This window comes from Protopterus annectens, chromosome 6.part0 (assembly GCF_019279795.1).
Source record: "Protopterus annectens isolate FY-2018-M chromosome 6.part0, PAN1.0, whole genome shotgun sequence".
Classification (NCBI taxonomy): Eukaryota; Metazoa; Chordata; order Ceratodontiformes; family Protopteridae; genus Protopterus; species Protopterus annectens.
The window spans coordinates 266,867,313-266,888,790 of record NC_056737.1 but is presented as its reverse complement, the minus strand read 5'-3'; the positions used below and the strand labels follow the sequence as shown (position 1 = coordinate 266,888,790).

General features: G+C 40.0%; 1 protein-coding gene across 1 annotated transcript in view; it reads right to left on the bottom strand.

Annotated features, from left to right (window-relative positions):
* LOC122804253 (acyl-coenzyme A thioesterase 1-like) overlaps positions 1 to 21,478 on the bottom strand; it is an 83,173-nt gene that overhangs the window by 39,183 nt on the left and 22,512 nt on the right. Inside the window, exon 2 of the mRNA XM_044074013.1 lies at positions 1,386 to 1,588. Within this exon, the coding sequence (XP_043929948.1) occupies positions 1,386 to 1,588 (203 nt within the window). The remainder of the gene's footprint in view (positions 1 to 1,385; positions 1,589 to 21,478) is intronic.

Below are 21,478 nucleotides of genomic sequence, written 5' to 3'. Positions count from 1 at the left end.
GAGGCTTACTAAATAAAGGAACATAGAAAAAATACTAAGCAAGTGATCCTGGGCATCATAAGATACCTAGCCATATATACAAACATATTTAAGTTCTTGCCACTATTTTCACACACTTACTAATGCTCACCTTTCAAATACAGCAGGACTGTACTGATGTAAATATGACTGTCAATCAAATCATCAAGACTAGTTTGAAAGTCATTCAAAGGAGTACTTTGTTTGACCTGTACTGGTAACTTATTCCATAGGCTGGGAATACATTGTGTTAGGGACCTATTCCTTCAGTCTTATTTAATGGTGTATACTTGGTTGCCAAGTGCAGGTGGCTGTAGACTCACTGTTTTTGTGAATAAATAGAATATCACACTGGCTGGATCTTTCATGTCTCAAAAAGTGAGAAATGGGTTACCTTGGAGTACCAGGTAGACTACTGGGTAAAATGAGTCATGATACTCTGTTCGGATAGTTGAAGGATTTAAGAGCTTTGCCTTTCTTCATTATAATTCATTGAGGCATTTCCAGAGGAGATATAAGCATATCAAAAGGATCACTGTAGTTGATGATGAGTCTATTTGAAGAGTACAGTGGAAGGATGACTTATTAGAATCTTGAAGATACTCCCTGGGAAATAAACACAGCCAAAAGAAGTATGTCCTGACTATGGTGGAGACATGATGATTAAATGAGAGAGTTGTCTATATAAAGTACCCAGGTCTTTTATAACAACGTTTGTCTGTAACAGATGTGGTCTAACCTCCATGAAAGCTACATTCCTATTTATTTCTTTGAAATGTTTGTGTATTGCATGACATGCAAATTGCTGGAACTAATTAATTAGCCCTAAAGATATACATGCATACATATATATATATATGTATGTATATATATATATGTATATATATATATATATATATATATATATATATATATACATATACATATATATATATATATATATATATATATATATATATATATATGTATAAATGTATATATATATATATATATATATATATATATATATATATATATATACATATACACACACACACACATATATATATATATATATATATATATATATATATATATATATATATATATACATACATACATACACACACACACACCCCATATATAACGGCAATCTCTCCTCAAAATTGGTAACATACAACTGAGTTTACTAATCATTAAAAGACTTAACTATTCAAAAGTGAGTAGAGCTACTTTATGCTATAATAGCAACAGAACCAGCTCTGTCCTTTTATGTAAACATCCCTCAAAAAATAAAATTAAATAAAACATAAAATTGTAATAATTGCATAAATGCCACCCTTCGTTACAGACTGTCCAACTGTTTGCTGGTAGCTCTTAAAACTAACCTTAGGATGTTTCTGTAAGTAGTAGGCAGCTTCTTCAAAATATTCTAAGTGAAATCCTTCCAGAGTTGATGGAAGATCCTCAAAGCCAAAATATGCCAAAGCCAGGGTAGCAAACCCATGACTGGCCAGTAAGCTGGCTCTGTATTCTATGAGGCCCCCTGCTGTGCCATATAGATCAATAACACCAGGAAAAGGGCCAGGACCTAAAAAGAACGAAATACATAACATTGTTATTTACAATGTAGTTTAAAACAGGCAGCATACTAACATAAATCATTATTTACTGAAATGGATAAGAAAAATTAGGCAAGATGGTACAGATTAAACAATCAGCAGTTTATGTACAGCATTTCTTCTTCCAGGAACTTTTGTAGCTTAGAGTTTTACTACATATCACATTAATAAGTGTAGAAAATTACATATATGACATCATGAAAAAAAGATGATTCTGAAGAATATGAAATGAAAGACTTGTATACCTTGCACACAAATTTCCTGTCTAAATATACTGAGTATCTGGAGTTGCATCCCATCATTTCTGAGGTATCACAAACTAAACTATCTTGCAAGTGAGTGGAAATTCCAGACAATGGTACATATAAATATAAAATTACATGTATGACATCATGAAAAAAAGATGATTCTGAAGAATATGAAATGAAAGACTTGTACACCTTGCACACAAATTTCCTGTCTAAATATATTGAGTATCTGGAGTTGCACCCCATCATTTCTGAGGTATCACATACTTAACGATCTTGCAAGTGAGTGGAAATTCTAGACAATGGTACATATAAATATATAATATGCATACACACACACACACACACACACACACACACACACACACACACACACACACACACACACACACATTCACTCACTCACTCATGTATGATATGAATCTACATACAGTTTTGTAACTCTGCTTACATTCTGGAAATGTATCATGCTTTGCTTTTGCCATCATGCAAAAAAATGCAAAACAGCATTTCACAAAAATTCAAGTTAATATCAAGTGAGGCACACCTACATAAAAAAAAAAACAAATTAATAATGAAAGTTCAGAGTATGAGAAAAGACTGGCATAGGCATGTTAACTACACAGACTTTCATCCAGGGCACTTATGAAGATGAATGAGGACGAAGATGGTGACGATATAGACCCTATGAAACTATATATCTGTGAGAGAAGAATGGCAAAGTTTGTAAGTGGTGGGGAACAATGTAAAGAGAATGTGATACTTTAGAAAAAGGGCATGGAGAAACAATATATATGAATAGTAAGAGCAAGAGATGGCTTGCACCTGTCACCCTTAGGCTTTCGAATCTTGGCAAAGGCTCTTGCCACCCCCATAGTGCCTTTTTTAGGCAACGCTCAAAAGACAAACCCACCACTGTAAATAGCACAAGTAACCAAAAACTGAGGGTATTGCTACTCAACGCCAGAAGTCTAAATTTCCAAATGCACACTCTCGAGGCACTCCTCAATATGGTGAACATCGATATCTGTGCAGTAATAGAAACCTGGTTTAAGGGTCCAGAGAGCACCCCAGCACTACCAGGCTATAACTCATACCATACCTTTCGGCCACAGAACCCGGACCGAAACACAAAAGGCAGGGGTGTATCCATATTCATCAAGGATACTCACACCTCCAGGTTAGTGAAGCAGCATGATACATCAGAGATCATCCAAGTGCAACTAACAATGGGCAAAACTGCAATCCAAATTGTAGCTTGCTACAGATCACCCACCATGACCCAGGACCTCCATTCCGCATTTCTGGAGACACTGGGAAATATGAAGGTCCTACCAAACATCCTAATACTGGGTGATTTCAACTATCAAAACATTAACTGGGAGAACTACTCAAGTATTAACTCCCTTGCCCAATGCTTCCTAGAATTTATAAACTTGAATGCCCTGGATCAACTAGTCAACACCCCCACCAGAGGGAACAACATATTAGACCTGGTCATCACCAACATGGGCGACTGGTGTTCCACACCTGACGTCAACCCCTTGCTGGTTAGATCAGACCATAGACTAATCACTCTGGATGTTCACATTCCGCCGCCAACCCCAATCAAGGAAACCACCGTGAAAAACTTTTCAAAAGCAAACTTCACGTTGCTTAAGTCCGAGGTGGAAAGATTCACAGCCCCCATGCCAATGGACAATGCTGTCCAAGCTGCTGAAACCTATACAAAAGCACTTTTTGATCATCTGCAGGAATGCATGGATCGTGCTATCCCAAGTAAAACCAAGACTCACTCCTCCAAGAAAAGGAAACCAGTCTGGTGGACCCCTGGCATAAACAGGCTCTACAATAGAAGGAGGAAACTAGTACAGATAAGAGCAAAATCCCTAGAAGGAAAGACATCCCTGATCAGTATCAGCAAGAAACTACGATCCCTCATTAAATCATCCAGTGCTAGCTTTGAAAGAAAAATTGCCAAGAAATCCAAAGATAACCACAAAGCGTTCTTTAGCTATGTCAAGAACCTAAGTGGAAACTCTCAGATCTGCTCTGAGTTGGTGCAGAATGGCACAAAATACACTGAACCGACTGATATTGCCAACATTTTGGCAGACAGGTTCAGTGCAAACTTCACACCCCTCTCACCCCCTAAAGGGCCCATAGCCACACCAGAAGAATGTAAGGCCCCGGCAATCACTGACACACAGGTTAAAACAGCCCTATCCAAAGCCAAACATACAGCCTCAATGGGACCGGACGGTGTCCCAGGCTGTGTCTTACAAGTGCTCCAAAATGAACTAACCCCTCACCTAAACACATTGTTCAAACTCAGCCTCTCTACAGGCTATGTACTCACAGAGTGGCGCACAGCAACAGTTATCCCACTCCACAAAGGTGGCGCCACAACGGACCCTGGGAACTATCGTCCTATTAGCCTGACTAGCCTGGTCTGCAAGGCTATGGAGTGCATCATCATGGAACTCATTAATAGAGAAATTGGGAACCTCCAAACTTTGGACCCCACCCTGTTTGGCTTTGTTAATGGCAGATCATGCCTCCTAAATCTGGTGGACTTTTTTGAGACAGTTACCAAGGCATTAGATGAGGGTAAGGAGGTCCACACAACCTACCTAGACCTCGCAAAGGCTTTCGACACCATTCCCCATTCTGGTATTATAGACAAACTCACCAACCTGAACATTAACCCCTACATCACGAGCTGGGTTGCAAATTGGCTCATGGACCGAACCCACACGGTGAGAGTTGCAGACTCTAGGTCCGACTCTAAACCGGTTACAAGTGGTGTCCCCCAGGGCTCAGTCCTAGGACCCCTCCTGTTTGGTATATACTTCTTAGAGGTACAGGCAAGCACAGGAGGACTTTGGCTGACCAAGTTCACAGACGAATGCAAACTAGGGGCCATAATTGATTCTCCAGCTGATACAGATACCCTCCAGAAGGGTCTCACTGAGACGGATACCTGGTGTCAAAATCATGGCCTCAAGCTGAATGCCAAAAAGTGCATAGTCATCCCCTTTGGAAAAAATAAAGTACCCACGAACTACCACGTAGGTGGTAGTCCCCTAAATACAGAAAAAGTAATAAGAGATCTGGGGACCCAAGTAGATAGCAATCTCTCCTTTGATAATCATATTTCCAAGGTGGTTAGAAAATCCTTCTACATGGCCCAGCTAATCTCAAAAGGATTCTCATCCAGAACAAAAGAGGTTATTGTGCCTCTCTACTCATCACTTATTAGACCCACTATAGAATACAATGCCCCATTTGGGATGTACCTTATAAGACACCTGCAACAGCTGGAAAGACCACAAAAGTACCTCACCAAGAGGATTACTGGCCTCAAACAGATGACCCATACAGCCAGGCTAAAGAAACTCTAGCTGTACTCGGTTGCATACCGCTTACTCAGAGGTGATCTCTGCTTAACATACAAGGCCATGTCCAACCCAGAATTGATGGATATGCTCCACCTAAAAAAACAAATCCTTGAGAGTCACACGCTCTAGGGATATAAACCTTACCACAACAATAAATAGGAAGTGCTGGAGGGATAGATTCCTGACCCAGAGACTTCCCATGCTTTGGAACAAGATTCCAATATACATCAGGCAGAGCCCCTCACTAGCACTCTTCAAGAGACACCTTGACGGGTGGATGGGAAACAGAAAATTTATCCCGGGGATCACTGCAGTGGCTCTGCTGGACAGAGGCGCAGGGAACTAATCTAATGGGGTGGCGAAAGCCAACACACTCTGGCTAGGCTTATAAATGCCCTTGGGCAGATAGCCTATTACTTACCTATGAACCTATGAATAAGCATGGGCATTAGCTAGGAAGATGATCAACTATAGAAAATGGACTGCCTGCACCAGTTGCACAGAGAGATATAGCCCCACCTACATCTTAGGTAACTCCCACTTGATTAGCAGCTCAGAGGCAGGGGGATAGCAGTGCTGTTTCTGGAGGGTAGACAGAATTCTTGGTGTCCCTCTAGTGGGAATCTGCTGGAGGTCAGAACTGAAAAAAAAGCTGCCAGTTTTGGGAGAGGGTAGGCTGAATGTAATTAATAAGTAACCTGTGACGCTTAGCTCTTATATTTAGAGGACTAAATTAATAAATACAGCAGCAAAACAAAGGTTTGATGACTCGCCCTGCTAGACAGGGGTTCAGGGAAGTAAATATTGTGGGAAGAAATAGCTAGGGAATTGTTATGGCTAGGCTTGTACAGGCCCTAGGGCCAATAGCCTAGTACCAACCTATGAACCTATAAAAGGATTTTATAGAAAAGGAAAAACTTAGAAGACCGCAACACAGGTTATCTGTGTTACGACCTACATGGAACTTAAGAGGTAGTACTGAAACTTTGGTGGACAGAAGAAATACCAAACTGTTACTTAAACTGGTAAAGAAGACTCTTTTTTCAGGCCGTGCTGGAAGGTGAATTGGGCATTACTGAATGAATAATCTGGAATAGGGATACGCAGTAATATGCAGAAGCTGTATAGAGGAGTGTCATCTTAAGAACAATAGATGGGATTATAACTTGTTAAATGTGAATAACAACTACAAAAACTATGAAAAGCCATGATGTGAAAAAGTATAACAACACTAACAATTGTGATAAAGGGTTTGAGGAGTGAATAACATGAGTAGCTTGGAAATTAACAGGGTAATTATACACTAAGGGCAATAACAGCACAGAAAGTCACAAGGATTAAGAGAAAACATAGATGGTGTGCACACTAATTATGAGGTAGAAGGCAACAGGTTTAGAATAAGCAGCAAGAGATAAAGATGCATTTTTGTATCAATCAGTGAAATACTATTCAAAGAAAAAACTCATAAATAAGTACTATAATTAATACTTAAACCATATGATGGTCAGTGATAAAGAAAGCTTGTTTGAGTTATTAGATGGAAGGAGGACAACCAAGTACAAAATAAACATAGCCTGTCATAACCCAAGTATGCTATGGCATAAGCTTCCAAGCTTTACTTATGTTTTTACAGTATGCAGTAACTGGTCAGGTGACTGAAGCCATTTAAGACCAGTATATAACTACATTTATTACAACCCATAAACTTATTAAGAGACAATTTAAATAATTCTAAACACTCAGACATTAGAATATAATCTGACTGCCTGATCGATATTCATGCAGATCAAATGGGAAATGAAAGCCCACATTTACTACAGTAACAAGTCAGAATTAGAAGAATGTAGTGAAATTGAAGGCATTGACTAATAAGACATAAAATTCAAAATGCAATAACTCTCCTGTAACCTCCTCATGTAATGCTTGAAAGATCTTTCGCAAACTACCCTTCATGAAATGGTGATGAAAGGATTAACAAAAATAAACTAATGCATAGAACACTCTAAATAACTTACATCACTAATATTGCTGTAAAATACATTTGAACCCTTTTGAGATATCTAAAATGAGATTATGTATAAAGGCAGAATGAATAGCTCAAGAGAAGTTGAAACAAACATATGAAAGAATCAGGACCTTACTACTATAAGATGAACCATTTTAAGAACCAAGAGAATAACATGCTACACTTTCCTACCAAAATAAGATACATTAGTAAATCTGAAATTTAGATTTCACAGCTAATCTTCAAGTTTTTATAACTATCCTGTGTTAGCAGAGCTTTTCTACTGTGTACATTAGAAAGTATGTTTTTACCATTTACATCCATAAACCCAAGTATTGAGTATAATTATATAAAGTAACACATCTAAAGAAATTACATTTCTCAAAAAAAAATCAATGTACAATAAAGCAATTAATAAATTAAAATATGTCTTCTTCTATGTGTGTATTGCAAGTTTTCCACAGAACACAAATCCATGCAACTAATAACTTCCCTTAAGATTCGTAATTTCATATCCTCCTTTTTCATTCACTTGCAGACTGGACGCATATTGCAATTCCCAACATAAAATATGGGATTAGAAATTAACAAATAAGATTTAATATTAGAAAACACATCTCTATCCTTTTCATTTTTTCAACAGTGATATTAGCATAATATTGAAATGAAAATCAACCTACACATCACAGATTATTAAGATTCAGTAACAAGTATGCCAACAGCTTAGTCAGTCTCTTCAAAGAAATCATGATTAAAACCAAAGTAAAAATCAGTTCCCCAAATCATCAAATATATAGCCCTACCCCAGTGGATTTTAATCATAGCCCTTTCAATTTTACTCAAAAGATGAATATACTACAGGTAAACCAAGAACAGGGCCCAGTTGGTACAACCTTTTAAATATTTGTGACTCTCTACTCTTTTAATGTGAGTAATATTCAAAAGTAGAATTTTAAATATCTTTTATGTGGCTTACATTGTCCTACCCTTTTACCACACAACTATCTTTTTTTCAGTTCTTATATAACCCCTCCCCAATAGAAAGAGCATTGACTGTCACAACTGAACCCTCATTGTGAACTAAAGCTTCAAAGCAGTTGTTTAGAGGGATTTCCCCTACAGCACAATCTGCTCTTTGTGAAGTTTCAAAAGTGTCAGTATCCATGCTAACACTGCCTTCCCTACTGCAGTGTTTGTAACCCCATCTTTATTGCTTAACCAAGTATAACAGCAATAACTGCAAGAACAGTAACAGATGTCGAAATATGAACTGATTCAGAATTAAAAGTAGGGCAATCCATCTAATACTGATCTTTGGAATTACAGTTCATGCAGCATCTAACTAATTACCGCTGGAATGGCCAAATTCCTTACAACTATCTCAGCACTGCTTCATAGCAGAAACATGCTCACCTCCCACAAAACATACTTTCTAATGTACACAGTAGTATAAAACTACCTTAAAGCTCCTTACAAATATAACATTAGATAAATGTACTGACAAACAATCATCAACTTCATGCTTGCCAATTTCTACATGGAGATGAGTTGTAATGTCAGCTGTCACAGTCCTTCTTGATTCTGTGCCACTCTCCTACTTTTTCAATGGTCATGCTTGACTGTTACACGTTTTCTTTCATGCAAACCATCAGCCTTTTTGCTGGATGCTTTTCCTGCCTTCTTCCTGTCTATCCAAAGTCTTCTTTATAAGATTGTCTTTGGCTTTCCTGCACATGTACCCGGTCCATCATAATCTGTTCATGTTGACCTTCTCTGCAATTGCAGCTATTTTGGCTCCTGCTCCAATGTCCTCATTTCTTTGTATGTACCATAGTGTGCATCCTATCACCCATCTCAGGCATTTCATATCAAGTCACCTGTAGTTTCCTCAACAGTTCTGCCTGCACTGCCCAGGTTTCTGTACAATACAGTAGTACTGGTTGAACCACTATTTTGGTCACCTTACTTTTAATTTTTTTTGACATTTCTCTGTCACACATTACTCCTGGGACTCTGTGCCAGTTCGCTGTAGCCCCTTTGATTCTTGTTTTGACCTCCTCATTCAGGAATTCCTTCTCCTCAACCACCTCTACCAAATATGTGAAGCTGTTAACCTGTTCCACTATCTTCTCCTCTATCTTAACCCTACCGTGTAACACACTTTATGAATCCAAACGTGCTGTGACCTATTCCCCTTCAGCAGAATTCTTTGCTAGCTTTGCTGTTTCCTGATGTACTACATTGTTTATGAATCCAGCCCAAGGATCTTTTCAGTTTAATGCAGTATACGCATTAGTTACACTCATCTACTCTGGTAAATGACTCTCACTGGGTACATGGAGCTCCTGAGCTTTAATTGCTCTAGTGAAATAAAGAAATATTGACTGACAACTGTGTCCATGAATTAAATACTGGCAAAACCTTTGATAACTTTGAAAGGAGTCCCCTAAGATTATAAATATATATTGTAATGATCTAAATAACTACTTCTTCCCACAAACACTGTTCACCACAAAAGAGGACAAAGTTTTCCTTCTGACAAGCTTAAGTGCATTATGAATGGGAGAAATACTGTTACCCTGACAAGGAGAGTGCACACCACTGCCATCTGCCAACAAAAGGTAATGTTTAACAGACAGTAATGACCTGCAGAATACAGAATGACCTTGTACTTTCGGTCACCTAGTAAACATGTTTTACTGCTTGCACTTTCCGCAAGAAACAAAGGCTACTGGAATGGACCTTGCTTTAATTTACTTACAGAAACATATCATATTACATATGATGAAAGCAGAGCCTATGCCAGCCACTCATTCACAATGGCAATCATACCAGAGAAAGAATCTCATATAAGTGAAGTGTGTGTTCATTAATGGTACATCAAACAAAGATAGAAGACCGTGCAAAAGGCATTTTTAAGTGGACAAATTAAGGAAATGAAAAAAGTCATTTCTGAAGAGCACTTTCTCAGTTCAGTGACTCCTTAATGTTTACAGTATACATTTATACTTAAGAATACTGCAGTCCATCAGTGTAAGTTCAGTTACTGAGCATGTATTTAGGTACAATGTTTACCAAGTCTAAAACAACTACTCTTAAAATGTATTTGTATTATAAGCTTTGTAATCACAAAATACATGCAGTTTATGTACATGTTATATCGTCTGGATTTTGTTGTCTGTTTTACTGCTGTTCTGTTTCATGGCTGAAAATCTCATTTGTCTAGTTAACAAATATTAAAATTGCAAAGAAACAAATAAAACAAACAAAAATAACTAACAAGAATACTGGCGTTCCTTTACTTGTTGACCTGACTTTATAGAGTATTCTTACTTTGCTAAATTTACACATAACAAAATAATCTAAAAAAAGTACTGCAAGACAATGAATGACCTGCATACCAGATAAAAAATCAAAATGGGAAATGGTTAACTTTTACTTATTAACACTAGTCATACCTTTTGCTGACATTTCTACTTACATTACTGTTCTTGATACATGTCCAAAAAAATATCAGCCACAAGGGTCATCTCTTGTTTTTTTTCTTTCACTATTAATAAAAGCAATGTACAATAAATGAAAAACTTGAATAGGCAGTCATTTGAAATTCTCTAGAATACTAAAGAAGCCTCCAAATTTTCACTAGTATGTTATTCAAAGAACTCCAGGTAAAGCACTGAGACAGGAATAAAGTATTAATTTTTTTAATCTCAAGGTCATATTGCTTCCACAGTGTGCCATTTAGTACTGCCAGCTCAAAAATGTTTGGTCAGAACACTGGGGAAAATTTGGGCACAATTTAAAGAACTGGAAGTGTCTTGTTTTAAATGAGTAACGTCGAGCGGCACGATGCCAGGACCCTTCTATGAACTAGGCTTGTAAATGCTCCAGAGCCATTAGCCTAGTACACACCTATAAACCTAAAATATGTGGTTTTGCAAAGTTTTACTAAAAACACTGAAAACAAAATCAGGAGTCTATTATCATGAAATTTGATGTGTGACTAATATAATGATGCTTTTCAATAACTGCTCCTTTTGTAAATACTCTCTTTTATTGTAGCTCCTCATGAACAAAACTGTGAAAACTCATTTTTTCATACTGTATATTTTCTTTAATACTTCTTTATAGATGGAACAATTAAATTTTACAAACTTTCCACAAGGCTATGCAGAAGTACATGGGTTTGCTCCCTCTAAGGGAAGTGTGGAGAACCTACTATCCTTTTTTACTAGCAGTATTGTTATTTTTTTAACATGCAAAACTTGACAGAATGGCAGAATGGTCTGTCAATTTAAATGGTACTCAAAACAACAATCATTGCATATGTTTTTCCCATGAGAGAGCTCAAAGACTGGATGCAAACATCACCTTTCAAGGATGCAAGAAAAGCTGGTCTAGCTCTAAAAAACAGCAGCTCATGATTTCTGAGGTGATACAAGATAATGACTGTGTTGTAAATGTCAAGTCAAAATAATGAAAAAACAAGTTATGACACTAAGTCTGGAAAATAAAGGACAGTCTAAAAACTTAGTGTTTTTCAATGATGATGTCCCATATTTTATGAAATTATTACAATAACACAAGTAGTAAAAAGAAGTTATGCACTCACCATAACGTTCCATGTTTGTTGTCCATCTCGCCCTTCATTCTTACATGTGGGCTTGGAGCCAATCCTTGGCTCCAACTCGGCTGATTACAGAAGCTCGAAGTCTCTAAGTTGGCTCATGGCAAGGTAGGTATCTCATCATGCAGTGGTATCAATCCTCAGATCTTGTTTGCTGCTGACTATAATAGAAATTAGTTATTTGGTACCCTCGGGTAAAGGAAAAACAATAGTGAAAGGTCTCCAACATGAAGGAAAAGAACAAAAATTTTCCTACCAGGTCCTCTAGGATTATTTGGACAGGGGTAGATGGGTGGGTTTGTAAGAATGAAGGGCGAGATGGACAACAAACATGGCACGTTACGGTGAGTACATAACTTCTTTATGTTATATTGCCCTATCTCGCCTTCATTCTTACACGTGGGACAGTGTCCCTAGCACCTTTTTCTTGGGTGGCTGACGGGAATACACTCTTGAGCACTGTGGAAACAAAGGAAGCTCTGTCCCTGAAGGCCAAATCAACTTTGTAATGAGTGATAAAAGTATGTGAACTTGCCCAAGTCGCAGCTGCACAAATACTATCCACTGAAATTCTGGTCTGAAAAGCAATGGATGTTGCTACTGACCTGGTTGAGTTCTGTGGAGATAGACCCTAAGTTGTCAATGCACATCAAGTTGGTGAAGTTTGTATTCTGCCCTAGTTGGTATGGTTAGGGAAGAACACTGGAAGCTCAATAGATTGGTTAACATTAGATTGAGAGCAAATCTTAGGGACAAAGGATGGATTAGTTTGAAGCAAAACCCTGTCTTTATGGAAAATCAAATAGGGTGGTTTGACTGAAAGCACTTGTAGCTCTGAAACTCTTCTAGCTGAGGTTACAGCTACCAGAAAAATCGTTTTCCAAGAGAGGAACTTTAGATCGCATGTGGAAGAAGGTTCAAAGGGTGGTGGGTTAAGTGTGATAGGACAAAGTTTAAGTCCGAAGGAGGGTCAGGTTCTTTAAATGGAGGTCTCAATAAGGAAGTGCCTTTCAAAAAGACTTTACATTAGGTGTATGCTGTCCTAAGTGGAAATTGGAGATAGCTGCTAGCTGGACTTTAATTGTAACAATGGCTAAGCCTTGCTGGAAGAGTTCCGAAAGGAAATTCAAAACTGAAGAAATTGAGGCAGTGAAGAGGTCTATGTTTTTGGAAGGCACCCATAAAGAAAATCTTTTCCATTTACTAGCATATAGTTTTCTGGTAGAAATCTTATGAGAGGATATCAAAGTGTGTTTTACTGCTGGAGTGAAATCCTGAAGCCTGACTAAAGTTGGAAGTGGAGCAGCCAAGCTGTCAAGTTGAGGGTGTGGAGAGATGGATGGAGTGTTCCTGACATATGTGTTAGCAAGTCTGGAACTGGGTCCAGAATCCATGGATCCTCCAGCAGATGAGGGCAGAGAAAGGGGAACCAAATCTGACGAGGCCAATATGCAGCAATGAAAATCATCTTGCTTCCCAAGGATTTTGCCTTCTGAATGACTTTTGATTTGAGGGGAAACGGGGGAAAGGTATAAAGAAGTCCCGAGGGCCATTTGTGAATAAGTGCGTCTCTCGGTGTCTCCCCCGGAGGGGGGATGAGGGCAAAGTAGCTGCTGTATTTGGTGTTCATAGTAGTGGCAAAAAGATCACAGCATGGCTGGCCCCATTTGCGGAAGATCTCTTCTGCTAAGTTCTGATTTAGAGACCACTCATGAGGCATCAGTATTGCCCTGCTGAGCTTGTCTGCTATCACAATGGACTTCCCCGGGATGTGCATTGCTACTAGAACGCGTTGGGAAGAGATTGCCCACTGCTAAACCCTCAGAGCCTCTCGACAAAGTGGGTATGATCTGGTTCCTCCCTGTTTGTTTATATACCATACCACTGACATATTGTCTGACTGGACTGCAATTTTCCCTAGAGGAAGAGAGTTGTGGAGTGCTTGCAATGCCAGAAGTACTCTCAACTCTAAAACATTGATGTGCAAATGGGCCTCGTGTTCTTGCCATATGCCTTGGACGGTCTTTCCCAGGTAATGCCCCCCCCACCCTATCTGGGAAGCATCTGTGGTCACAGTAGCAACAGGTTGATGTGGAATGAATGGTCTCCCAATGGTTAACTCATTGGATTGAATCCACCAACGAAGACCCTTCTTGCAAGTTTCTGTTATTATGATTAGGTGAGATATAGGAAGTTCCTGAAGTGACTTCTGGGAGAATAGTAACCACTGTAGAATTCTCATATGCATCCTGGCTAAGGGAACGAGGGTTATGGTTGAGGCCATTGTTCCTAGCAGTTTGAGTACTATCTTTGCCTTGACCTTGTGTTTGGGAAGAAGATGCAATATCTGTTGTTTGAGATTCACAATTCTGTCGGTGAGAAGGTGAGCCATCATCAAAACAGTGTCTATTTCTGTGCCTATAAAGGTAATATGTTGACAGGGCAACAAGGCAGATTAGTTTATTGTAATGCCTAGCTGAGCACAAATCTGTAGGGTCATGTCTCTGGCCTGTTGAAGTAGATGCTTGGTGGTGGTAGTTAGGAGCCAGTCTTCCAGGTATGGAAACACTCAGAATCCAAGACATCTCAAGTGAGCCATTACTACTGCCATGCATTTGGTGAACACTCTGGGTGCTGTAGTGAGACCAAAGGGAAGAGCAAGAAACTGACAGTGACTGGCTCCCAGCTGGAAACGTAAGTGACTCCTCGATGCTCTGCCCATTTTTATGTGGTAGTACGCATCTTGGAGGTATATCGAGCACATCCAATTGTCTTTCCCTAAAAAGGGAAGTATCAACTGCAGTGTCAACATTCAGAACTTGGACTTCTTGACTGATTCATTTAGTTCACGGAGATCCAATATGGGCCTCCAGTCCCCTGTTCTTTTTAGTACTAAAAAGAATCTCGAGTAAGTTCTGAATCGTATTTGGTCTGCGGGGATGGTTTGGATGACTCTTTTGTTTAGCAACTTTTGGATTTCTATGGTTGCTTAATCCCTGAGATTGAGTGGAACATTCGGGATTGTTCTGGCTTGAGGAGGGGGTAGGGAAAAGGGTATTGAGTATCCTCTGGATATTATGTTTTGTATCAACTTGTCTTTTGTGATGTGCCAGGCTTCTGGGTACAAAGATAAACACCCCCCCGACTGGCTCCAGAGTAGCACAGTCAGGCCTCCTTTCAGGAGCGCTGATAGGGATGTCTGTGAAAGGAATCACAGTCGCCCTGGTTTTGCAGGCCCCCTCTGCCTCTAGGACAGCTTTAACCATTATTTCCTCCTCCTCTGCCCCTGGGGAAGGAATCACATTGTGCATCTGGAAAAACTTTTTGGTATTTCTTGAACTACATCTTACCACCTTTTTGCCCTTTAGGGTAGGGTCTTGAAGGGAAGGAAAAAAATGTACTGCAATGGCAGAGAAGGTTTTCCCTTCCTGCTCACATCTGGTGAGTGTATCCTTAACCTTTGGTCCAAAAAGAGAGGAACCGTCAAAAGGGACATTAGTGAAGGCCGACTTAAAGGGTTCCACAAAGTTACACAAGCGCATCCAGGAGTGTCTCTTAAGGGAAACTCCTGAACCTGCTGCCCTACTTGCTCCATCTGCTGCGTATGATATCAGTCTCATGGAGGAATTCACCATGTAGTTTAAGTTGGATAACTGAGTGGTTACCTTTTCTGGTACCCCCGCAGTTGAAGTGCCTTGTAGAGTACCGCCTAGTTCCTTCAGGAGATTTCTCTGAAGCCTTGTAAAATAGGTAAGATAATTCAACGATCTAAGGGTAAATGCCGCTGAAGAATAAACACATTTCCCATATATGTCCATCGTTTGAGACTCTTTGTTTGGCGGATGGACAGATGAGGATGTCTCTGCAAGCTCCTTCTTGGTGGCTGCTGCCACCACCATAGCATCTACCGGCACACCTTTAGTTAAGAAATCTTTTTCCTTGGGGGCTGACAAAATCTTGTTTGGCCTCCTAGGGACTGGCTCCGTCGTGTCAGGTGATTCCCATGCCTTTCGAGTCCCAAGTCCATGAGCTCATCGAAAGGCGGAGACACCCAAGAGGCTGAAGGTTGAGATCTGAAAGTCTTCAGGTACACCGACTCCTCATCAGAAGGGGTGATGGTAGTCCAGCTGCCTCTTTGTTTTGGGATCTTAAGGATATCTGCAAAGGAGATATCTTCAGAAGGTGACCATGGGTCCCTTCTGACTCCTCAAGATCAGTGTCAGAGGTGACAGACTCATCAGGGGAGTCTGCATGCTTCCTCTTGCATATTTTCTTCCGAGGGGGATCCTCAGAAGGGTATTCTGAGGAGGTCTCGGAAGAATGGGGATCACCCAGAGGGTGTTCTTGGGGCTGCGGATCTCTGCTGTCCTGTGGATAGGGTGGTGCTAAGACAGAAGCCGGTGCTTTTGTGGGAAGAACATCAGCATCCTTGCGTAGAGCTGTAGATTTGTTCAGCATACTCCTCATCAGCCCCCGGTTCTGAGGACACCACCAGTTCTGAAGAAGCAGAGGTAGCTCCCAGTTCCAGGGTGATCAGCTCTGGAGCTGATGTAGGAGCCGAGCTAATGCACCGAGAGGTAGACTTGGAACCGAAGAAGCTCAGGTCCGAAAATCTCCCTCGGGGGCGACCGGTGAACTTCGGCTCCTAGACACTACAGATGGCACCGAGAGTGTCGGGGCAGATATCAGTTCTGGTAAAGTCTCATGTGGTGCCGGAGCCAAAGGTTCTACTGCAAGCGGTACTGGATATTCTGGCTCCGCTAGACTGGTATGGCTCAGAGGAGGAACAGTAGTGGATGTAAAAGATTTGGATGGCTCTGAGACCAGCTGAGTAGGAGCCGACAGCAAATTTGCCACCCCCGGCACCTTCAAAAGTCTGTGCACCACCCTCTTCACATCTTCATCCGATAGGCTCCTAGAGGACCTGGAGGAAAGGGTTGGAGAGCGCGATCTTTGAAAAATAGGTAATCTCAGAGTAGGGTAGACCGGTGGAACACCTGTTGACTGGCTCTGAGCTAAACAATCCTTTTTCGGCTCTGAACTTCTTGGGGCCAATATAGGCATGTCAATTGTAATAACCTCAGTCAGCTCTGAAGGCAGTGGAGCTGAAGAGGTGGAAGTCTTAGTAGTTTTTGGTCCAGATTTCTCAGAGGACACTGGAAATGGCCATTTAACAGTCTTTTCTTTCTGGCTAGAGGTAGACTTTGTAGATTGTGAGGAAGAAGAAGAACTACCTCAATCTTCCTCAAAGGATGGTTTCAGGAGATCTTTCAAAATTAATTTGTTTTTCCTTTCTTGAAGGACTCAAGCCAAATGAGTGACAAAAGGTGCAAGTTTCTTGTAAGTGAATGGCCCCTAAACAGTAGACACATACACTATGCCAGTCCGTTATGGACATTTTCTGAGTACCTTTTAGACATTTCTTAAAACCCAAAGGTTTATGATCCTTCTCTTTAAACTCCTTAGACATAACTGTCACACTGTAAGCAAAAGCAGAAATGCACAATAAAGGTACAAAAAGGAATTAGTTAGGTCCTCTAACTAAAACGGATCCTAACTACTGGGAGGAGGAGAAAAACACACACCACACTAAAGACTAGTAAATGCCAAGGAAAGGACTAGGTCCTCTAACTTAAATGGGTCTAGCTCTGCCAAGAATGGGAAAGGAACAATTCACTAGAAAAAAACCTCTTATAAATGACGAGCAAATAGGTTTATCTAAAGGGAAAAACACACCACACTATAACTAGAAAAAGGCAAGAACAACAGAGGACTAGGTCCTCTAACTTAAATGGGCCTAGCCCTTAGAAACAGTTAACTAAGTTACCTAAGCCTAGACAAACACACACACAGGCAGCTAATACCAAAAAACGGACTAAAATATAGTAAGTCCTGCAATGTAAATACACACTTATCAAAGCTAGTAAAGAGCTGGCAAAATGGCTTAACAAGAAGAAACAGCAAATTCTAAATAGAAATAATCTAAACTACCACTACGGGATACCGACAAAACAGGCCTGCAGAAAAAACGTTGGCCAAACAGCTGACAAACCAGCGACAACTATTTAACAATACCTCTAAGATTAACTATTATCTAAAAGAAGTATTCTAACTATATTCTTGCGTAGAGCTATAACTATATTCTATCTAAGAAAAACAAGCTATATATACGGAAAAACAGAAGAAAAAGTTTAAATTAGCAACGGCCAAGAAGAGCAATTCTGAACTCGTAAAGCGGCAAATGAGATCTGAGGACTGATACCATTGCATGATGGGATATCTACCTTGCCACAAGCCAACTTAGAGACTTCGAGCTTCTGTAAACAGCCGAGTGGCTCCGAACCCACATGTAAGAATGAAGATGAGAGAGGACAACATAACATCAAATGCTTACCTTTTAGTGGAAAGATGATGTGGAAAAAATGCCACTGACATTTACACTACAAGATGTTCATCTTGAGCAATATTATAGTATTTGTACAGCTCATTATACAAAATTATACATATATTTTAGCATTTCTGTTAAGTATTCCAGTAAATAACCACTCACAAAAGGATTTTTATTGTCATGTGAGAGCTTTAATCTGGTTGAATAAAAATGCTTTGATGCTGTATGTATAAGTTGCATATTGCCCAATATATTAAAAGTTGCTGGTGAAATTTTTGAGAAAACATAATACTAGGCTAGTGTGCAATTTAATACACAACAGTATTGATATAAAAACAGAGTATAAATTATCACTGTAAAGAAGACTTTTTACCAACAATATTTCTATTTGTACGTACCTTTTCAACAGTATTTACTATGCACAATGTATTTATATTATTTTGGCTTATGCTTTTTAACTGGATTTTTCAAAAAATGCTCTGGAATGTAAGGATGTGTATAGGCTGCTAAGTGTTACATTCCATAACGTACACGTGTTAATGAGTTAATATACAACACCCCCCCCCCCCCATTGTTTGTCTTTCGGCTTTTCCCGGTAAGGGGTCGCCACAGCGGAACTCTGGTCCGCTAATGATTGGCAGATTTTTACGAAATGCCGAGGTGCCAGCTTGACGCCCAACCTTCAATGAAGGCACGCCCATTTATGCACGCATGTCTTTCGAACGCTACCCAACCGCAGGGAGGACATGCAGACTCCACACAGAAGGCACTCCCAAGCCCAGCCGAGAATCACAACCCCCCCATTAATATTCCAAAATGTGCATGCTGATTGGTCAGAGTGCATGTTGTAAATCAGACTTATACTAATGGAAAAAGTTCCGGTCGCCTGGACTTTTTCCATTTGTATGTCTTTTTTTTTTTTTTTTTTTTTTATGCGTTCTCCGTTGCTTTTTTTAAAGCTGTCTTGCTATGTTAAACTCCTTTAACATAGCGAAACACTTTCTAAAAAGCAATGGAGATCTTGCTTTTTCCATTGCTTACACCCACAGCTCTGATGTACTGTGTAAGCATACGCATGCACAGTACATCACAACTGCCGCAGAATACCAGACAGCTGTGGAAGGGCAGCATGGAGGCATTATACAATGCCATTATTTAAGAAACGTAAGTATTTTTTTTCTTAAATAATGTCATTGTATAAAAGCAATAACCCACTTCTGGATGTGGGTAATGCTGGCTTTACCCACGGATGTCTTTGTTTGGCCAATCGGGCTTCATTCTCGTGACCAAACCACACCAACTGTGGGTAAATCCAGAATTACCCACTCCCAGGCATGGGTTATTGCTTAAATAAACACCTTGAAGAAATGCATCCACCATCTTTACTCTTATTTTCTGTAAAGAAAGACAGTGTAATACTTGACATGCTCTTTTCTTTCAGGAAATATAATAGCCATGCAAAATAGAGGAGCTATTTAATAACTATTGCTGACTACTGATGGTAAGGTGGCATCTGCAACCAGAAACAAGTTCTAGAATAGGTCAAAGTTTGCATTAGAAACTCCAAATGCTTCTGGCCAGGAAATGATATGACAAGAGCTGTAGCAAATAATAACATTGTTTTCAGTTACAGTGGGCAAATGTCTAACCCTTCCTTCTGATATACTTCATGAATGAATTTATATCTAAACATTTTAGCAGAAAGACAAAACATGCTTGGCACGCAGGCAGTTTTACTTTTCAGCTAGTCACCCTGTCCAAAGAAAAACATTGGATGAAGCCATGATTTTGTATGGCAAACTAGGATCTGACTTTAAACTCATCATAGGTTGTGAGCCCTTTAATTTCATCTCATTTCTTCATATTATAAACATTTCCCTAAAAAATGTTTTCCCTGAACTATGGAAGATGGCATATGTTATTCATTATACCAAAACAAGGTCCCGAAGACAAGCAGGAGTTATTCAGGTCTATAGCTCTTTTTCACCCCTCTCCAAAATTCTGGAGAAAGCTATGTCTAGCTCATTCAAAGTGCACCTTGACATGTATGATCTTATGACAGAATAGCATAATGGAAGTTCTGTCACATATAATAATATATACAGAATCATTTATAGGTTCATACTAGGCTATCTGCCCTAGGGCATTTATAAGCCTAGCCAGAGTGTGTTTGGCTTTCAACACCCATTTTAAATTAATTTTGCTATGCCCTTTTTCGAGGTTAGTATACTGTGCCTCTGTCTAACAGTGACACAGACGTGATACCTGGGGTAAGCCTACAATCTCCCATCCACTCATCAAGATTCCTCTTGAAGAGAATCAATGAGGGACACTGCCTAACCTGGACTGGGATTTTATTCCCGAGTGAAGGGAGTCTCTGGGTTATGAATCTGTCCCTCCAGCATGTCCTATTTATTTCAGTGCTGAGGTTCAAGTCTCTCGAGTGCATAGCTTGATGGGATTTGGATTTTCTGAGGTGCAACATGTCCATTAATTCCGGGTTGGACATGGCTTTATACGTTAGGCACAGATCGCCTCTGAGCAGGCGGTATGCCACTGAGTAGAGCTGGAGTTTCTTTAACCGGGCAGCATATGGCATCTGTTTGAGCCCTTTGATCCTCTTGGTGAGGTACTTTTGGGGTCTTTCCAGTTTCTGCAGGTGTCTGGTGAGGTACATCCCAAAAGGGGCATTGTACTCAATTATGGGCCTGATGAGGGATGAGTAAAGAGGCACGATGACCTCCCCTGATCTCGATGTGAATCCCTTCATGATTAGGTGGGCTATATAAAATGTTTTTCTAACCACTTTGGCCACGTGGTTGTCAAATGAGAGATTGCTATCAACTTGGGTCCCCAGGTCCCTAATTACTTCTGTACTTAATGGATTACCACCTATGTGGTAATTTGTGGGCACTTTGTTTTTGCCAAAGGGGATGACTATACACTTTTTGGCGTTTAGCTTGAGGCCATGGCTCTGGCACCAGTTGTCTGTTTCTATGAGGCCCTTTTGGAGGATGCTTGTGTCAGCTGGAGAGTTGATTATGGTGCCTAGTTTGCAGTCATCTGCAAACTTGGTCAGCCACAGTCCTTCCGTGTTGGCCTGTACCTCCGAAAAATATATACCGAACAAGAGAGGTCCTAGGACTGAGCCTTGTGGGACGCCAGTTGTAACTTGTTTGGAGTAAGACAT